At 40.2% G+C, this 17889-nt stretch overlaps 1 protein-coding gene across 1 annotated transcript; it reads right to left on the bottom strand.

Moving 5' to 3' along the window:
- Positions 1-474: 474 nt before the first annotated feature.
- On the bottom strand, positions 475-12444 carry atrip (ATR interacting protein). Its single transcript, XM_054617057.1, has 18 exons — positions 12199-12444; positions 10538-10869; positions 9989-10071; positions 9189-9359; positions 8986-9098; positions 7921-8066; positions 7729-7827; positions 6830-6935; positions 5970-6152; positions 5173-5428; positions 4418-4471; positions 3980-4167; positions 3049-3185; positions 2802-2893; positions 1480-1566; positions 1321-1399; positions 989-1210; positions 475-771 (listed from the first exon to the last, which is right to left on the bottom strand). Exons 2-18 carry the CDS (start codon positions 10866-10868, stop codon positions 698-700), a joined length of 2421 nt encoding a protein of 806 aa, XP_054473032.1. The 5' UTR covers position 10869; positions 12199-12444; the 3' UTR covers positions 475-697.
- Positions 12445-17889: the final 5445 nt, after the last annotated feature.

Here is a 17889-nt window from a genome sequence, read left to right as displayed (position 1 = left end):
GCCTTCTTCTGAACGTGTCACTCAGACCTCAGATACATCTGGAGATAAATAAAGATGTTTCACAAACTGTTCTGGTCCCGATCTGCTTTTTGTTTTGAATATTTTATATTGGTTTTAATTCCCACTGTATTCTGAACCTCCATCACCAACAGGAAACATACAGTCAGTATGAAGTTTGTCTGTATTTTTCTTGTGATTAAAAGAAAGAGATGCTAAGCTGTTGTTAGCCTGTATCTCACTTGGTGGAAGCATGTCTGGAGTCTGAAGCATTTACAGGTTTGGGATGTTTTGAAGCCTCGTCTCTCCTCCAATCAGAAAACACTTAAAGGTGAAAGATCAGAGACTTAGAGCATTTCCATTGCCTCTTAACGGCTTTCATATTGTCAATGGTAAACTGGCGGCTCATAGCTAACGGTGCAGAAAAAGAAACAAACAACAATCAGAACATGAACTCTGACAGACGCAGTTTTCTCACCTTTACGTTTTATTGTTAAATCACATCCGACAGCAGAAAGAATCCTGTGACTCCGTCCCTTCAGTCAAACCTCTGACTTTTCTCTAATCCTTCATTTCTCTCCAACTTCCACTTCAGTCTTTTCTCTGTCCTTGTCTCAACCTGAAATATCCAATCAACAGTCAGTCAACTGTCGTTCTTGTCTGTCCACTGGTCACTTCTGGAGTCTGTGTCAGCAGCCAATCAGGAGCCAGTATCAGTGTCCATGTCATCAGTGTCGTCTCCCTCCGAGCGGCAGATCTCCTCCAATGCCAGTTCTGACAGACAGGAAACAGGAAGCGGAGAACAAATACTTCCGGGTTACAATGGTTGAAATGAAAACCTGCAGACCGCTGGCTGTCCATGGCACAAAGCACTGTTTGGGTAACATTTTCAAAAATTGCAAAAACACAATTCAACATTTAACTTGAACAGACCATTGTGTCACCATCCATTTATGTACGTGTATATGTGAGTGTGTGTTTGTTTCAGTACCCTCGCTCTCGCTCAGCTCGGGGATCTTCCTCAGCGTGTCTCGGACAGCGGGGATCACCTGGTCATACATGTGCAGCAGCGGCCGGCAGTTCTCCGAGAAGCTGCCGTGATGCAGCAGCAGCCAGTGCAGCAGCAGCAGACACTCTCTGAGCAGAGACGCCGACGGGCCTCGCCACCATGGCAACGAGGGGGCGGGGCCCTCCTGTGAGGGCGGGGCCGGGCCTGAAGGATGAAAAACATAAAAAAACTCTTGACTGGTAATCCTTGATTTAATGAACAGTTTTAGGGTGAATATTTGCAGCCTTGTGTTTTGAATCTGACGTGAGACCGACCGGTTGAGTCCGTCTGATCCTGAGAACCACGAAGATCCAACCACTGACGATGGAAAACAATCACCACTGTCTGAACCACCTGAGAGAGAACGAGGTGAGATAAGAGGCTTGTGGAGAAAGGTGCAACCCAAAGTTTAGTGTCACTATATAAAGTTTTACCTCAGAGTAACACTGACAGCTGCTGTGCTGGCTGGGGGTCCAGCTCTCTGCTCTCTGAGTCATCAGTCTGCTCAGCAAACGAACCACCTGAGACACAAAGACAACAATGGCCAAAATAGAAGATCTGTCAAGTCTCAAATAAAAGCTGTGTTCAAATGTAAACAGGCGGCAAAAACAAAGGAAGGTAGAGCCTTTGTAAAGCTTTGAGGGGTGGAAATATCTGATCTATACTGTTGATAAATGATAATTACTAATGAATGTACATTTCCACAGCCATAATGCCATCAGTACAACAACAGAATCATAAACTCCCCACTCTGGTGTACTAATACTTTGCACATTTTTTTCAATTGTTGTGATACTCAACACTTAAATATATCAAGTAAACATGAAGGGAGGATTTAGTTTCCATCAACATGAAGGCTTCTTACTAAAATATACTTATAAAAACACAACAAAAATCTAAATAAAAGGCCTGTTTCTATTATAAAAAGATATTAAATCCATGTTGACTGGTTATTGTCCTGCTTCAGTGCCTTATGGGCCAAAATGTGATGATAAATATCACAGGTATAAGCTGTTAACCAACCTGTCTTGTTCTCTTTTATCATAAATAAGCGTGTTACTCACTCGTGTAAAGGCCTCAGTGTCACAAACGATAAACTAACAATAAAGGAAATCAGCAACATCAGCAGTTGAAACAATGCATGGATGTGTGGTATATGTGCAGTGAAAGTGTTGGATGGTGAAAAATGAAAAGAGGACAAAGCAGCTGAAGGGAGAGAGAGAAAAAGCACACGAGCCAGATGTTACGGCCTCGAGCACAAGTGAACTAGATCGACTCATGACACACTCTCAGCCCAGTTCTCTGCTGAGGTTGCCCACTACACAGTCAGAGGTCACAGTACTTTATATAAAGTGCTTGTTGGATCGTTTAACAGCATCTTTTATAATAACTGTACATAACAGACATCACGGTGTTAAGGACCGTTTTACACAGTTATTGACCAGGTATGTGGAAGTGTGAAAGTAGTCAAAGTTTAAACATTTGTATTTTTTCATTCACTTTTCATGTGAACAACAGCGAGCGACACCATGAGCCATTATCCCCACAAGAACAAGTCGTGGTGTTGAGACTACAAAGAGGCACAAAAGACGAAGAGTTGATGGAGAGAGATTAGGGAGGCGGTGCGATGCAGGAGGCTACAGAGGTGCAGAGATCAGTACGTGGAAACGGGTGAGTATGTCTCTGCAGTGTGTGTGTGTGTGTGTGTGTGTGTGTGTGTGTGTGTGTGTGTGTTTGTGTTGTGTGTTTGTTTTACCTGCAGGTCCAGCAGAATCCAGTCTCTGTGTGTTGCTCGGTTGTCTGGTCTGGTTCTGATGAACTGGAACAACTTCAGGAAAATACACGGGTCTAAAGAAAACAACAACAAAATCAAACACTGCTGCGGTGAGGTTTATTCAAATTATGTGCAGCTGAAACCTAAACAATGGAGTGATAATATGAAGCAAAATAAAGATGAAAGAGAATATCACAGAGAGGTTTTGACACATATTCGGATAATTCACCGTGCTGAGAGCAGAGCTGCTGAGCCAGGGTCTGGTGGTCGGACATGGACGTGAGGACAGACACACTCCCCGAAACCGTCTGCAACCTGCAGTCTGCTGACAAACACACACACACCACTTGCAACACACACTGCAACCTGAGAGAGAAACAAAAGACAGTGTCACCAGTGTAAACTAATAAAAATCACGAGTTAACAATGGGAGGATCAATTCATCATTCTAGTTAAAAGGTGGGTTCTTTTTGTCTATTTACTGTTGGTCAGACTGAAGAATTCATGTATCATCATTTATTTCTATTCTCTGTTAGGTCACCATGGTGACCGTAAATCACACCGGGTAGTTTACAGTACACTGTTACATAACAGAGTGAATGGAAAAGTCCTATAATCACACACACACTCCCTGATCAGCCACTCCTCTTCCTCCAGAAATATTCCCCTCAGGTGAGTGTTGCATTTTATAGGTGTGTGTGTTTGTGTGTGGGTAATCCGGCATATTTTGCAATGTAATTGGAGGAATGTCAAAAAATAAAAGTGTGCTGAAGTGTGTTTCAAAGTTTCATGACTCATTCACTGCTTCCTGCAGCTCTCACAAATTACAGTTTCCTTTTATGGTAAATGTGGTCAGTGAATTTATCATCAACTGACATTTCAACTGTCAGGTTGTCTTTGAGGTCTCATGTTAATGTACCACAAACTGCAACCGCAATGAAAAAGGTGCTGAATGCTGCATACTGTATTCAATTAATAATAATCTCCATATACAAAGATCTGTTTTGTCATATGATCAGATCTCTTTACTGTGGGCGGTAATGTTTCAATTAAAATCTGGTCAACATAAAACTGTGTAAAAACAAGCAATACGACCCACTGTGACCTTTGACCTCCTGACTGCTTTTAATGGTGATGGCGCCTGCAGCGTGTGCGTCTACCTGTCTGCGTGTGTGTGTGGCGTCCTCTCGATAAGGACGCACAGAGTCTTCATGGCATTGAGCACAAGCTCCTCATTCTGAAAACCAACGTTGTCGCCGCCACCAAGCCCCGCTTCACACAGCCGCAACACTGACTGCAGCAAGGCATTCTGGGAGCACAGACTCACACCTGAAGCAGAGTGTTCACTCTAAGAGCAGAGGGACGGAGGAGGATTATATTAAATGGTATTCTTTGAGGGGAATTTCCAGTGACAAATCTGTAAGTTTATCATAATAACATGATTATCAATATGTAGTTTCATATCACAAAGTTGATATTTCAATAACAACACTCACTAATTAAATGAAGATAAGGAGGTAAAGTTAATAAAGAAATATACAACATAATAACGTCTAAAGTAGAAGAGTGTGAGTCCATCAGTGCGTTTCTTTTTGTACCTTTATGTCTGTAACTTTGCTCTGACTCGCGTTTGACAACACAGCTTCCACCACCTGGGAGAGAAAATGAGAAAGTGATGTCAGAAAGTCTAAAAATTTCAACAAGGAAAGATACACTGAGGTCATGATCAGGCAGAGCGCGTTTTTGCAGCCTTCGGCGGCTTTGTGTAACTGTTTTCGATGAGAGTGACGTGTTTTGTGTGCTGCTTGTGCATTTCGCAACGCCTCGAGTTTTTCCACTCGAATGCGGCTCTGGTTTTTGCAGGAGAGCCCTGAACGCCTCCAGTTGAAAGAAATTCAACTCAGAGAGAAAAAAGCTCCTGATGTCATAAGTGTTTTTTCCACATTGTAGTGTTTTCTGCTTGATACCCGCAGTTATATGACTTAAACAACCGCTGTTAAATTGTTTTCACTAGTTTAAACTGTACTATTTAACTATTAAGTAGGTTTATTAGGTAACTTACAGTTCACTGTTTGTGTTAAACTAACATTTGCACTCATTCAGTGGGTGCCTAGAAATGCTAAAAAAAAAAAAAAAGATGCAATAAACTACAAAGCGCTCTCTTTCTGATCAGGCTTTTATACTGGGTTGACAAAGCCTTAATCAAAAAAGAAACTACAGATGCAACAGTGATGGAAACGCACAGTGTTGCAAGTAATGGAGTGGACGTGATATCCCACTGATTTAAACGTCTTTATATCAGTATGAAACTTTGAGATGTGCAATCTGGTTAGTAAGACTTAAGGTTCATCACCTCGTCACTGTGGGCCACCAACAGGTAGAGGAGCCTCAGAGCAGCCAAACCAGTGTCCTCAACGCTGAAACCAGTCAAACCAGCCTCATCCATTCTCCCTGGTCGAGCCGCACTGCCTGCTGGGAGCGAAGGTGCAGCGGTAGAGTTTGAACCGTTGCTGCCAGCAGAAACGGTGCGGAGGGAGTCCAGAGTCTGACAGAGTCGAGACAGGTGAAGCTCCAACAGCGGGAGGAAGAGGACAGCTCCGGGACACGAGCTACACAAACACAGGAGAATTTTTTTATTGCTTAGATGAATGTGAGTTGCCCAAATCATACTTAACATCTGTATCAGTGGTTCATTTCTTGCTAACTTCTTCAGTTTTAATGTGTATAACAAATGTACATAAACATGTTTTTTTTATCGTGAAAAGTAAAAAAAAAAGACTGTTAGTATAAACATGCAAATTAACAAATGTTGTGGCATCCTTTTCCTGTCCATTCAACACCAGCTGGTCTTATTTAATTTTGCATTTATGGTGTTAGTTCTGTGTGAGCACAGTATTTCAAATATAGTGAACCAGTAATAGTCAGTGTTATACAGGCCTGATATTTTGTATCTATATTTACACATGGCCTCAAGGTGTTTTGCCATGTGGTCTTTTTTCATTACTGCAGTTACATAATTTGGCCACAAGAGGGCTCAGCTGTCCACAGAACCGTTCAGCTTTCACTGTGTGCTGTTCTGGATTATTCAGTGAGCAGCAGATAATAAAGTTAGTGAAGGTTCAACAGAGCCGCTGCAGTGTCTCATTCTACCTTTTGTTTCTGCTGCTGCTGCTGCCGCTGCCGGCTGCAGCTGCTGGTCGGTTCTGACTCAGCATGTTGAGTCCGGTTACAGCCAGACTCTGGAGAGGACTCAGAGAAGCTTTGGGAGCTCCACCTTCACCCCCAACGACACTGACAGCAGCATCAGAGTGGAGCAGAAAACCTGCAGACTCGCTGAAATCATAACATACAAATAAACATAAAAAACAACACCACATTAGTTATATTAGTGTTTTAAAACAGTTCAGCTCCTTTGTGCTCGGGCTGCAATGGGAACTACTGAGTACTACAACCACCACCACTGCTACTACTGTTGAGACTGCTGTCAGTCCTACATCGCATGTCAATTTGTGTTGCTCAGGTCACTCCATTACATTAATTATCCAAAGAAATCAAGGACAGTTTTTACTAAAGATTTGAGTTTTGGTGGATTTGGTGACCCCTGGTGGTGACCGAGAAGAAGTGGCTGCATTAAGTGACCTCAACACAATGACATTTCATTAAAAGTACAAGATTTCCAAAGGTTGTCTGGTGTGTTGGCTTTAGAAACAAACTCAAGGACCCAGATTTAGACACACAGCATAATGTGCTTTCTCTTTAATTTGATTAAAAACATGATGACTTTAATGAGCTTGAAATCGTCTTTTGTACGATCTGTTGGTCGATGTGCTGCTCTGCTGAAGCAGCTTGCGGTGACATGCCTTGCTCAAGGGCACTTATTGAACTAATATCCCTTTCTCTTAAATGACATGTAAACACCTTCCCTTCAACTACTACAGACAGAACTGCAAAATATATATAACACGCCATAACCACCATGTTGTCTTGGTTACAGCGCTGTGTGTGTTTACCTTGCTGTCAGGTGGACGTCAGTCAGACTCATAGAGAGAAGGTGAGACAGGCCGAGGCTGCTGGGAGACAAAGGCTGCTGCAGCAACAACCCCAGCAGGACGCCACCTGGAGGACAACACACGCACACGCACACACACAGACACAACTTTCATAAAGTTGTTGGACTTCTGAGAGACCGATTCCAAAAACAATGAACAAAATATTTCCAACATTCAGTCCCCAGTATGGGCCAAGCTCCAAAAACTGGATCCTACATTTCCCATGATACAGCTGGATGCTGTCTTTCATTAGACCCTCCCTGTCTGGTAAATGCCCTCTTCTTTCAAACTTCAAGTCTTGAAAAAAAAACAAAAAACTCAACACAACCCTGATGACACCACTAAGACATCATTATGGTTATTTCCTCAGACAAAACTCCTCCAGAGTGACAGATGACATCACAAAACCTTAACTTGTATCTGGAAAAAAGAGACCCAGCGGAATGACCCTTAACCTTCTATACTGTCAAAGAGGTGTCATCAGCAGGTGAATTATGTACAAACACTTGAGTAACAACTTTCTATAGATGAAGTTCAGCCTAACTGATCCAGTGTCAGTCCCTGGTTTCAGAGGGTTGTGATACAACTTTCAGTTTCTGAGTTAATTGACATTTTTATCAAAAATCAACTCACAAGTTGGTGTGGAAAATAAAGTTTCTTTACTCATCATGTATTTTATATTTGCTTACACTTGAATCCTGGTCACTTGAAATGTAATTAAATAAAAAATAAATAAAATTAAAATATGAGTGATCTGAATTGTTCAAAAATTAGAAACCTGTCAGGAATATATTTTAAATGAACTATGTTGCAGGTTATTTATTTCCATTAACTCTTATGAAGGAGTCCTGCAGACTGACCTCTGTGCTGCAGGTGTGCCGGTCTGACGGACAGGAAGGGGTCCGGGTGAGACACTTCCTGTCTGTCGACAGATCTGCTGCTGGACCCCCCTCTGTCTGCTGCAACACACAAACAAAACCACATGTTAATGTTAGTCCTCAACACGCCTGTTTCATCACCACATCAGCCATCACCTTCGTCATGTGACCCACCGTCTCTTCGAGTCTTCAACGGCGTCGTTCTGGATGAGACGTGGGCTCCAAACGTCTCCTTGGTGATGAAGCCATTTCCTGTTGGAGACGAGGAGCTGCTTCCGCTCCCATGATGCAAATGGGCGAGAGAGCTAAGCACTTTAGGACTGAGAGGAGGGAGAAAGAAAGATCAGCCAATCAGAGTAGAGATGAGACGATGACATCAATCTGACTTGGTGTGATAAATAAATATAAAAACACACACTGTTCAGTCGAACAGGTTTCTAGTCACAGCTGCATGTTACCCTTCAGTGTGACCTTTGATTTTAAATAGGAGTACATAACTTGGAGTTTACTGTGCACACCTGAGGATGAGAAATGCTAAAATGTAGTGAGCAAAGTTGGATGATTTAACATCCAGTAGCACTGAATGAACCAAATCGAACTGACATCACTGTTGTAAACACAACAATAAAAAATAATAGCTGACCCTTAAAATATTCATTCATTTTTTCTAGTGAAGTTCAAAGAACTTCAAAAATATAAATATAAAATAAAAATATATTTATTTTTGTTAGAGCATTTTGCCCAGAAATTCAAATTAAAAGCTTTGACATTATCTGTTAAATCAGACTTGTCAATGTATTAAATACTTCATACAAAAATAAAGGCTCTTGTAGAACCATGTGGTGTTGAATTAGGTGCAATTTGGACAATCAATAACAATTAAAAACAATCAAATCCTACATCAACTATTAAACACAAGCAGTGTGGCTTTGATTTATCTGCTCTATTTGTTGGCTATAATTTAGTAATTGGAAAAAAACACAATACAATAAATTTCCCAATATTGGCCAATCGTTTATCAAACTGATATATATTGTGTGCATCCCTTATATAGGCCTTAAATATTAAAGATTCTCTACTATGTAACTCCACAAAGTCTTTATGAGTTTACACAATGTGTTTTGTCCATCCCAGAGACACCAAACCCAAAGACATGTAGTTTACAATGATACAAAACTGAGAAAAACAAAACATTTATGATTATCAAATCAGTTTTTAGTAATATTGACGACCACTGACCTGTTTCTCGGCAGTGGGGAGGCCGTCTTGGTTTTGTCTGAGCTGTGAAGTTTGGTCTTCATCTCAATGATCTCTGCTTCTTTAAACTGCAGCTCTGACTGCAAAGACTGAACCTGAACACAGAGAACATTTTCTTTATCGTGTTATTCTGAGAATTATATGTACTGTACGTGTGTGTGTGTTTGTGCGTTTCAGCTCCTCACCTTCCTGTTGAGCTCCTTCTCCCGGTCGCTCTGCTCTCTCTGTTTCTGGGTCTCCAGTAGGATCTGGTTCTGCCTCTGGGTCTCCTTCTCCTGTTGAGCTCCTTTCAGGGAGTCCCTCAGGACTCGGATCTCCCCGCTCTTCAACACGATCTCCTCCTCCACCTCCTTCAGCTAATAATGTACACATTCACCAACAAAATGTATATTTAAAGAGTCTGTTCTCAGCTGGTATGAGGCGTTCACTAGATTTGATATTAACCCACACTGATATCTGGATATGATCTGCTATAGATGGGCTTACAGGGTAAATGTGACAGAGTTAGCTAAAAGGCGATTTTTCATTCGTAGACCCTGTACATTTACAACAACAACAAAAAGCAGAATATGAGGTTTTTTTCAAGTGAACAAATTAGTCTATATGCATGCAGATCAATATCAAAAAGGGAAAATTATAGTGTTTTTAAAGATATACTAACAAATTAAGTGAGAGTTTTGTTAGTTTTGTGATACTTAGTGATTTAATTTAAGTTATTGTCATTTTGGTTTTATTATAATTGCACTCTTCCCACCTTTTTTTTTTGTCTCACAAGTTTCATACTATAAATAAAGTTTAATCTTATCCTAAGAGTCCCAGTCAACATAAATATCAAGTCACAGAAAACTAAGAAATTACATTTAGTTATGCTATAATCTTGCGTGCAAATGCAATATTGAATGCCTTGCTTTTGTTCACTTCCCTGATTTTGTGCCTGTTGGATGTTTTTAAAAAGTTTTAATAGTAAGAAACGAGTGAGTCTCACCTTCCTCTTTAGATCTGCATGCTGAGTTTCCAGCAGACTGTATGAGTCTTCTCTGTCCGACCCAAACCGCTGCTGCCTGTTACCTGAACACACCAAACAGCAGAGCTTTGTCAACACGTTCAACACCAAAATGCTCCCGAGCTCACAGCATGTGATAACTTACTTAGTTTTTCTTATTTGTTATTCTGCAAGCTCTTCTTTTAGATCCTGTCTGTATTTTCTCAACATTCATGGATCATATGACTTACTAATTTGCATTCAACCTAAAACCTTTTCACCTTCAACAAACACGTCTACACTCTATTCAGGTATGGATTCTTGCATCTCGACTGTGTTCGCGTTTAAACCATGTGTTGGCACATTTGATGCCAGTGGAAGAATAAAAATAAGTAATTTTCTACCCCCATTGCTTATTTTCACAGTTGCTTTAGTTAACATCAACAATAGCTTCGTAAACACTGAGTGATGAATGATTAGGTAAATGATCAGCAAAAATGACAAATTATAATGCAGTTAAACTCTCAGTGATCAGTTCTGCTCTGAACTCACCGAGAGGCTCTCTGCCTGGTATCCCAGCGTTTCCTCTGCTGCTGAACCCAAACGTGTTCTCGCTGCTCTGATTGGTTGTCGCTCTGCTCACAGGTTTGTTCTGCCCCGCCGACTGCGGCCACGTGGACCCGCGGGCCTGCTCCATCGGTTTGGGTCCTGGTTTCATCCCAAGTCCAGGTGCAGTCGCCGCAGTGATGGCCTGCGAAGCAATGATGTCGATCTCATTCAGGTCGTCCTGGGTGAAGTCGTCATCGTCTCCAAACGGGTCGTTGAAGGCCGTCACTGCATCCTGGTTCGGGCCCCGAAGGCGCTTGGTGGGGGGGAAGTACATGCTGTGAGGGATGAAGAGGAAAGAGACAGGAGAGTTAAGCAGCTACAAACAAGTGTTGGTCTACAATGTTGTTGGTCCAGCATCAAAGTCTGTATTTATCATATCATATTTGTCCGTATATTCAGACTAGGAAATCAGTTCTAGTTGGCTAAAAAAATCCAGAGTGATTCAAAGATGGTGTCAGTTGATTTTGTACTCTGATTATGTCCTGAATATTGGCCTTGGGTCAGTATCCATAGAGCCACTCAAGAGTAAAGTTTTAGTATTATTTGTGTCAAAAGTTTAAGAACACAATTATGCTCGTATTCTCATTATTAAGAAGAATAAGTGCCATTCATTAATCTTTATAAAAGTTATGACATGCACCCCCATATTATTAAGAGAGCTGCAGACGTCTCTTTCGGCACAGAGGCATAACACACACTTTATCCTTCAGAGAGAGATACGATAAGATAAGATAATCCTTTATTAGTCCCGCAGCGGGGACATTTACAGGCTTACAGCAGCAAAGATATAGTGCAAACAAGGTACATAGTAGAAAAAACAAACAAGTATTTTAAATAAGTACAGTACCAGTCAAAAGTTTGGACACACCTTCTCATTCAATGTTTTTTCTTTATTGTTATTTTTTTCTACATTGTAGATTAATATTGAAGACATCCAAACTATGAAGGAACACATATGGAATTATGTGGTAAACAAACAAATGCTCAACAAACCAGAATATGTTTTATATTTTAGATTCTTCAAAGTAGTTGAATGAGAAGGTGTGTCCAAACTTTTGACTGGTACTGTAAGTAAGAAAAATAAAAACCACAAAATGTTATAAATACAGACAGAATAATTATAGTTATAGTTATAGTATTGCACAGTGTATTTAGTGTAACTAGTTTTGAAATGTATGGTCACAACACACACACATCAGGTTTATAATTAAACATAAACCTGATAGATTGGGCATGAATACAATCAAACAATGTTCAAACTAACTATATATAAAAAGTTATGTGAACATTTTGTGTGAATATGCAAAACAATAGTCTGCTCCTTTTTTAAAGAGCAATATTGACAAAGAAAATCCAAAGCTCAAGATGCATCTAAAAGTATAAAGTTGTCATTCCACACACAAACATATATGATATATATCATATCACACATCTGCACACAGACACATGTTTGGCTCATAAACACAACTTTAAGACCTTTATTTGTTTTTAAATAAACTTCATTATGCATCTTCAGAAAGCTTAAAGTCTCTGCAAGATGATTTAATAGCAATGAGTTGAATCCAGATGCTATAGGAGCAGCTGTTCTGTTGTTTCTGTGTTACCTTGTCTCCTGGTGTCTCTCCTGCTAGCCTTTAGCTACACAGATAGCTAGCTGTTAGAAGTTAGCCTGCTAAGCTAACACAGCTCTCTACGTCACAACACGCTCTGATTTTCTGTTAAGACTTCATAAATAGACGTGAGAGGTGTTCCTTTAAACGTAGCCTCAATTAAACGGTGGAGAAAATAAAGGTTAAACAGTGGAGACCGACTGCTAAACAACATGAAGTTCAGGCTAAAAGTTCCGCCGGCTTCCGTGTCGCTGAGAATCTGACCAATCACAGCACTGCTCTGACGGGCCGGCCAATCACAGCACTGCTCTGACGGGCCGGCCAATCACAGCCATGCGTTGGCCTGGTTGCTGTACGGGTCCCTGTTGGAGACAAACTGTACTAAACGCGCAATTTAAAGAGGCGCTCGATTTCAATGTGTTAAACGAGCACAAACACACATATCTATCCATATAAATATATACATACACATTTATTTATCTCTCTCTCTCTCTCTCTCTCTCTCTCTCTCTCTCTCTCTCTCTCTCTCTCTCTCTCTCTATCTATCTATCTATCTATCTATATATATATATATACCAATATAATCTATAATGTAGAAGAAAATAAATATAAAAATAAAGAAAAACCATTGAATGAGAAGGTGTGTCCAAACTTTTGACTGGTACTGTATATATATATATATATATATATATATATATATATATATATATATACACACACATATCTATCCAACTACTTTGAAGAATCTAAAATATAAAACATATTCTGGTTTGTTGAGCATTTATTTGTTTACCACATAATTCCATATGTGTTCCTTCATAGTCTGGATGTCTTCAATATTAATCTACAATAAAATTAAAATAAAGAAAAACCATTGAATGAGAAGGTGTGTCCAAACTTTTGACTGGTACTGTATATGTATATCTATATATAAAACATATACCATATGTAATATATATAAATATACAGTACCAGTCAAAAGTTTGGACACACCTTCTCATTCAATGGTTTTTCAAAATATTTATTTTCTTCTAATTATAGATTAAGGTAGATATTATATATATATATATATATACATATATACCAGTCAAAATATTATGTACCAGTCAAAAGTTTGGACACACCTTCTCATTCAATGTTTTGTCTTTATTTCTTTATTTTTTTTTTTCTACATTGTAGATTAATATTGAAGACATCCAAACTATGAAGGAACACATATGGAATTATGTGGTAAACAAACAAATGCTCAACAAACCAGAATATGTTTTATATTTTAGATTCTTCAAAGTAGTTGAATGAGAAGGTGTGTCCAAACTTTTGACTGGTACTGTATATAAGCACATATAAATACATAGATACATATGTATATTTGTGTATTCATTTATTTGTTTACAAGTATATAAGTTTATTGCCAAGATTTTCACGTGCAAAGCATTCAAATTGGTATTTTGTTAAATAACAATTAACATAGTAAGATACAATAAAAGATAAAAAGCAAGCACAGCTGTCAAGAATTTAAATAATAATTAAAATAAATGTTTTAATTAAATATGCATAATATATCTGTGCTAAAGTGAAAGAGCTGTACAGTTTTATGCAGGGATGTGCATAAATATTGACCAAGGAATGTGGAGAAGTTGAAGATGTACAATGTACAAAATCCACCAGGTAACATCTGTAAAGCCCACTACACATTATATGTTTGTTTATTCTGTACGAATAACAAAGTGTAAAAAAACGAGGCTGTGGTTTTACAGGAGGTTATGTGCGGGACTATTTCTTGGACAGGTGCACAACCTTCTTGGGATCTCAGCTGGTTTCCTAGCAACCTCACACTGATGATAAAACTCTTATAACCATCTTATTTTTATTATTTCTAGCCCAATTTGTGTTATTACTCCATAGCAACATAGTCACATACTATAGCCACAATTCACCATTCAATGTCTGGATTTTGTGAATTAATTGGTCCCCTTGTAACATCCGTCGTGTTGGTAATCTGATTAGCGAACCCCAGTTCTTATCCACTGATGGATGTTATCATGAATCACTGTATGCATACTATCCACATATAGAAGCTTCTTGTGGCTTCTCAGCAACAGCAAGTGTGCGTTCCATTTTTAGACACAGACAGGTCTGTGTGTCGCAGCTGAGGCTCTCCAGTGTGAGTGTGTGTGTGTGTGTGTAACACTGACACATGCTCACTCTCTCTCTCTCTTTCTCCCTCTCTCTCTTTCCGCCTCCATACTTCAGTACAGAAATGGCAAAGCTCAGCGACAGGCATCCAGATGCACCCATCATCCTCATCATAAGACACACACACACACACACACACACGATCATCACGAACATCTGCAGCATCACAGTTTCACCGGTATCACCAGCATCACGCAGGTCTCCGCTGCACAAATTCATCTCTTCATGTCTTCAAAAGATAATTCATTCAATAAGCAAAGTGTCACACACACACACACACACACACACACATATATTTGGCAGGCGAGCGGGTTGCCACGACAACCAAACAGTCAAAGCAGGGTCACTGAGTGGATCAGATGAAATGAAGCCTACATACACGTGTATGTGTGTGTGTTTTTTCTGACTGTCCTCTCCTGAAGAGTCCTCTCATGAGGCACTGTAGTTGGACTCAGACTGCTGTCCAATCAGAGCGAGAGCTGTGTTCACATTAAGATGGACAGAATGTCCCTTGTGATGTGATGTTCATAGATACATATAAACCTTTCTGGAAGAGACACCAGGTTTAACTCAAGAGTTTAACTCCCTAGAATAGATTGCTGCAGGAATGAGTCCTAAACGTTGGAAAAGAGTAACGTTTTTGTTCTTCTGGTTCCCTCATCTTGATCTCAATGGTTTTTTTAGAATAGGTTTTTGGTAAGATGCCTACAATAAGGTCTGTGGTCAACACAAGCTTAATGGATAATAATATTTTGTTCTACAGTATTAAAATATATCAGACAAAACCCTCTTGTGAAATTAAAAGATTTTAAGTGTCTTAAAAAAGGGGGTTGCTAACAATTGGCTTAATAAGACAACAAAACGTCAAAAAAATCAACTAGTGCTTCACATTCTCGTTGTGTAAACTCATGCCACTGTGGTTTAGTTTGCTTTAGCCTAACGTTAGCTTCTTACTTCTACCGATTGCATTCGTGCTTCAAAAATTGTAAAAGTCGTGTTTGTGAAGATTAACTTGCTTAACCAAACATGTAAGGGTCAAAACTTTTGTTTTCCAACAGCGAGCTTGCATAAGCTTGAGGAGAACTCAGTCTCCAACTGAATATTAATGTTTCCATCTGATTCATGTAAAATGAGAACCATGCATTAAGGTTTTAAATATTTACCTGCGTCTCATAAATGTAGACCATTATGTGAAAATGCATGAGCGGCAAGTGTTTCCTGTATGGAAAAAAAAAGGTTGATATGTAGGCTATTTTGACATTCTAGCATATTTCACAATAATATATGCATTTTACTTCAGCACCTATGATCAATAACATTATAGATTACATTTAACTAGTTAGTTTTATTAGAAATGCATTGCTCATGTGACTCAACCGTTGAAATCAGTGATGTGTTTAAGTTCTTTGGCCTCAGTTATTAACAGCTGCTATAATTCCCACAAACCACCAGATGCCCAATCACTGCGCTCACTGAGTTCAAGGCCCTGAAGGTTTGAATCTTCTTTTTCCGAGATAAACAGAAAGGAAGTCCGAAATAATAAGTTGTTTTAGTTTCAGTGCAGATTACCACTCCTGTCCTCTACCTGTCCTCTGGTCCCTTCCAGTTTGTGATACTCGCTTCATTTGTAAGTCAATTTGTGCAGACTTAAATTCTCCAAAATTTGTGACCCAATCTGAAGCAGGATACCTCTAATAGACATGAGGACTACATATCCCAGCACACTTTGAGCAGCATCTGCTGGAGAATCCTGGATGAACAGCTAGAAGATGGATGGTATGGTGGTGTGTTTCCTCTGTTACTGTGTGTATCGCTGCAGTACAGGCTCCCTCCTGTACATGTCGAGGCTTCGTGAGGAGTTTCAGTCAGAGAGGAAGACACCCAGAGGGAGCCCGCTGCATCTGATTGGCTGATGACCCTTAACAGGCCACCAATCAGACACCTTCCTCGCTTTGTGACTGCGTGTGTTTCCCTCTCCGTCTCTGAACACACTGTGTCAGCCTGCGCATCTTTTTTTAGTTTTTTTTTTTGCAGAGCTGCATGCATGCATGAGTGCGTGTGTGTGCAGGATGCTAAAACTGGGGGCTGTGAAGGAGGGGGAGGGGCGAGGATAGAGATGTTTAAGAAATAGATAATAAAAAAGAAAGAAAGACGGATACATAGAAGAGAAGAAGAAGAAAGGAGGAGGATAGTGAGGAGAGGACAGATGCTGAGGAGAGAGTGAGAGTGAAAGGCACGTTGAGGAGTGATAGACGGAGAGAGTGAGGAGGAGGAGGAGGAGGAGGAGGAGGAGGAGACGATCTGCTGGAGGAAGCAGCAGCATCGTAGATTTTCACAGGAACCAAGGCAGCTCTCCTCTGTTGCCGTGACGATGGGCTGCTGGCTCTCTGGACCGTGGATGGGTGACCAAACGGTGAGCATCCAAAGACCAGCCTCAGTGTTATAAATGATGCTGTGTGTGTTTAATGACAACTCATTTGAAGAAGATGGAACTTAGCTCTGTGAGGTGCTTTGAGGTGTGTTTGTGTGTGTGTGTGTGTGTGTGTGTGTGTGTGTGTGTGTGTGTGTGTGTGTGTGTGTGTGTGTGTGTGTGTGTGTCTGAGAGTGTGTGTGTAGATGCAGATGCAAAATGGCATCATTTTTATGATTTCTGCTAGACTCACGCATTTGTGTGCGTGGATGATTAATCTAATTTATGTTTGTTTTAATCTAAGACAGTCTGATTTTCTATGTGAATATTCAGAATTCTCATGTTGTGTACAAGACTGTGGTTCATATTCGTCATCTCCATCTGCTGAAGGCTCACCGTCATTCTGCTGCCGTCCTCTGTATCCACACACAGGTGCCATTTTGTGCTCCTCAGCTATGTGTGTGTATTTGTAAGTGTGTGCGCCTGGTTGAATGTAGTGGAGGGTGACTCATGGTTGTGATGTGCTGGAGTTAACAATACTGTTCATGCATCTATTTTTGATGGCTGCTGAGATGCTTGCGTGTGTGTGAGTGCGTGAGTGGGTGTGCGTGTGTGAGCAAAGCAGGATGAGGCTCATACTGGCTCGTAGGTGTTAACCCTTTAACGGAAACATGGACACCATGTTCAAACTCGTCATATTTGATTTTAATCGCTCAAAATTCGTATTGGACTAAATCCACCATCTGTCTGCAGGCAGAGCTGTATCTTGTGACCCAGTTGCATAATTTCAGCTAATTCAGAGTTTTCAGTCCATGATGTGTTGTGCACACTGAAAAACTAGACTAGAAGTGCAGTTAAAATGGCAGCGTGCAGACTAAAATTTGATTGTGGTATCTTTGAACTGGTTTTCCCACAATGCATGGCAGCATTAATTTAATTCCTCTAGTGATTCAGTCTGTCACTTCCATTAAGTTGTTGGACTCAAGAGAAACAGATAAAAAAAAAAAAGAGAGGTGAGAAATGTTGACTCTAAGTCCATAGTATGGATCAAACTAGATCCTACATTTCCCATTATGCAT

Source organism: Anoplopoma fimbria, chromosome 17, assembly GCF_027596085.1.
Source record: "Anoplopoma fimbria isolate UVic2021 breed Golden Eagle Sablefish chromosome 17, Afim_UVic_2022, whole genome shotgun sequence".
NCBI classification, from domain to species: domain Eukaryota; kingdom Metazoa; phylum Chordata; class Actinopteri; order Perciformes; family Anoplopomatidae; genus Anoplopoma; species Anoplopoma fimbria.
This window is presented reverse-complemented; position numbering and strand designations above follow the sequence as displayed.

What these genes read in the sequence shown, in the direction of transcription:
- atrip (XM_054617057.1), bottom strand. Translation starts at nt 10,868, where the DNA reads ATGTACTTCCCCCCCACCAAGCGCCTTCGGGGCCCGAACCAGGATGCA. An exon ending in GTTGAAGACTCGAAGAGACG is followed by an intron (nt 7,828 to 7,920) that starts GTGGGTCACATG and finishes TGTGTGTTGCAG; the next exon opens with CAGACAGAGGGGGGTCCAGC. An exon ending in GCAGCTCTGCTCTCAGCACG is followed by an intron (nt 2,894 to 3,048) that starts GTGAATTATCCG and finishes TGTTTTCTTTAG; the next exon opens with ACCCGTGTATTTTCCTGAAG.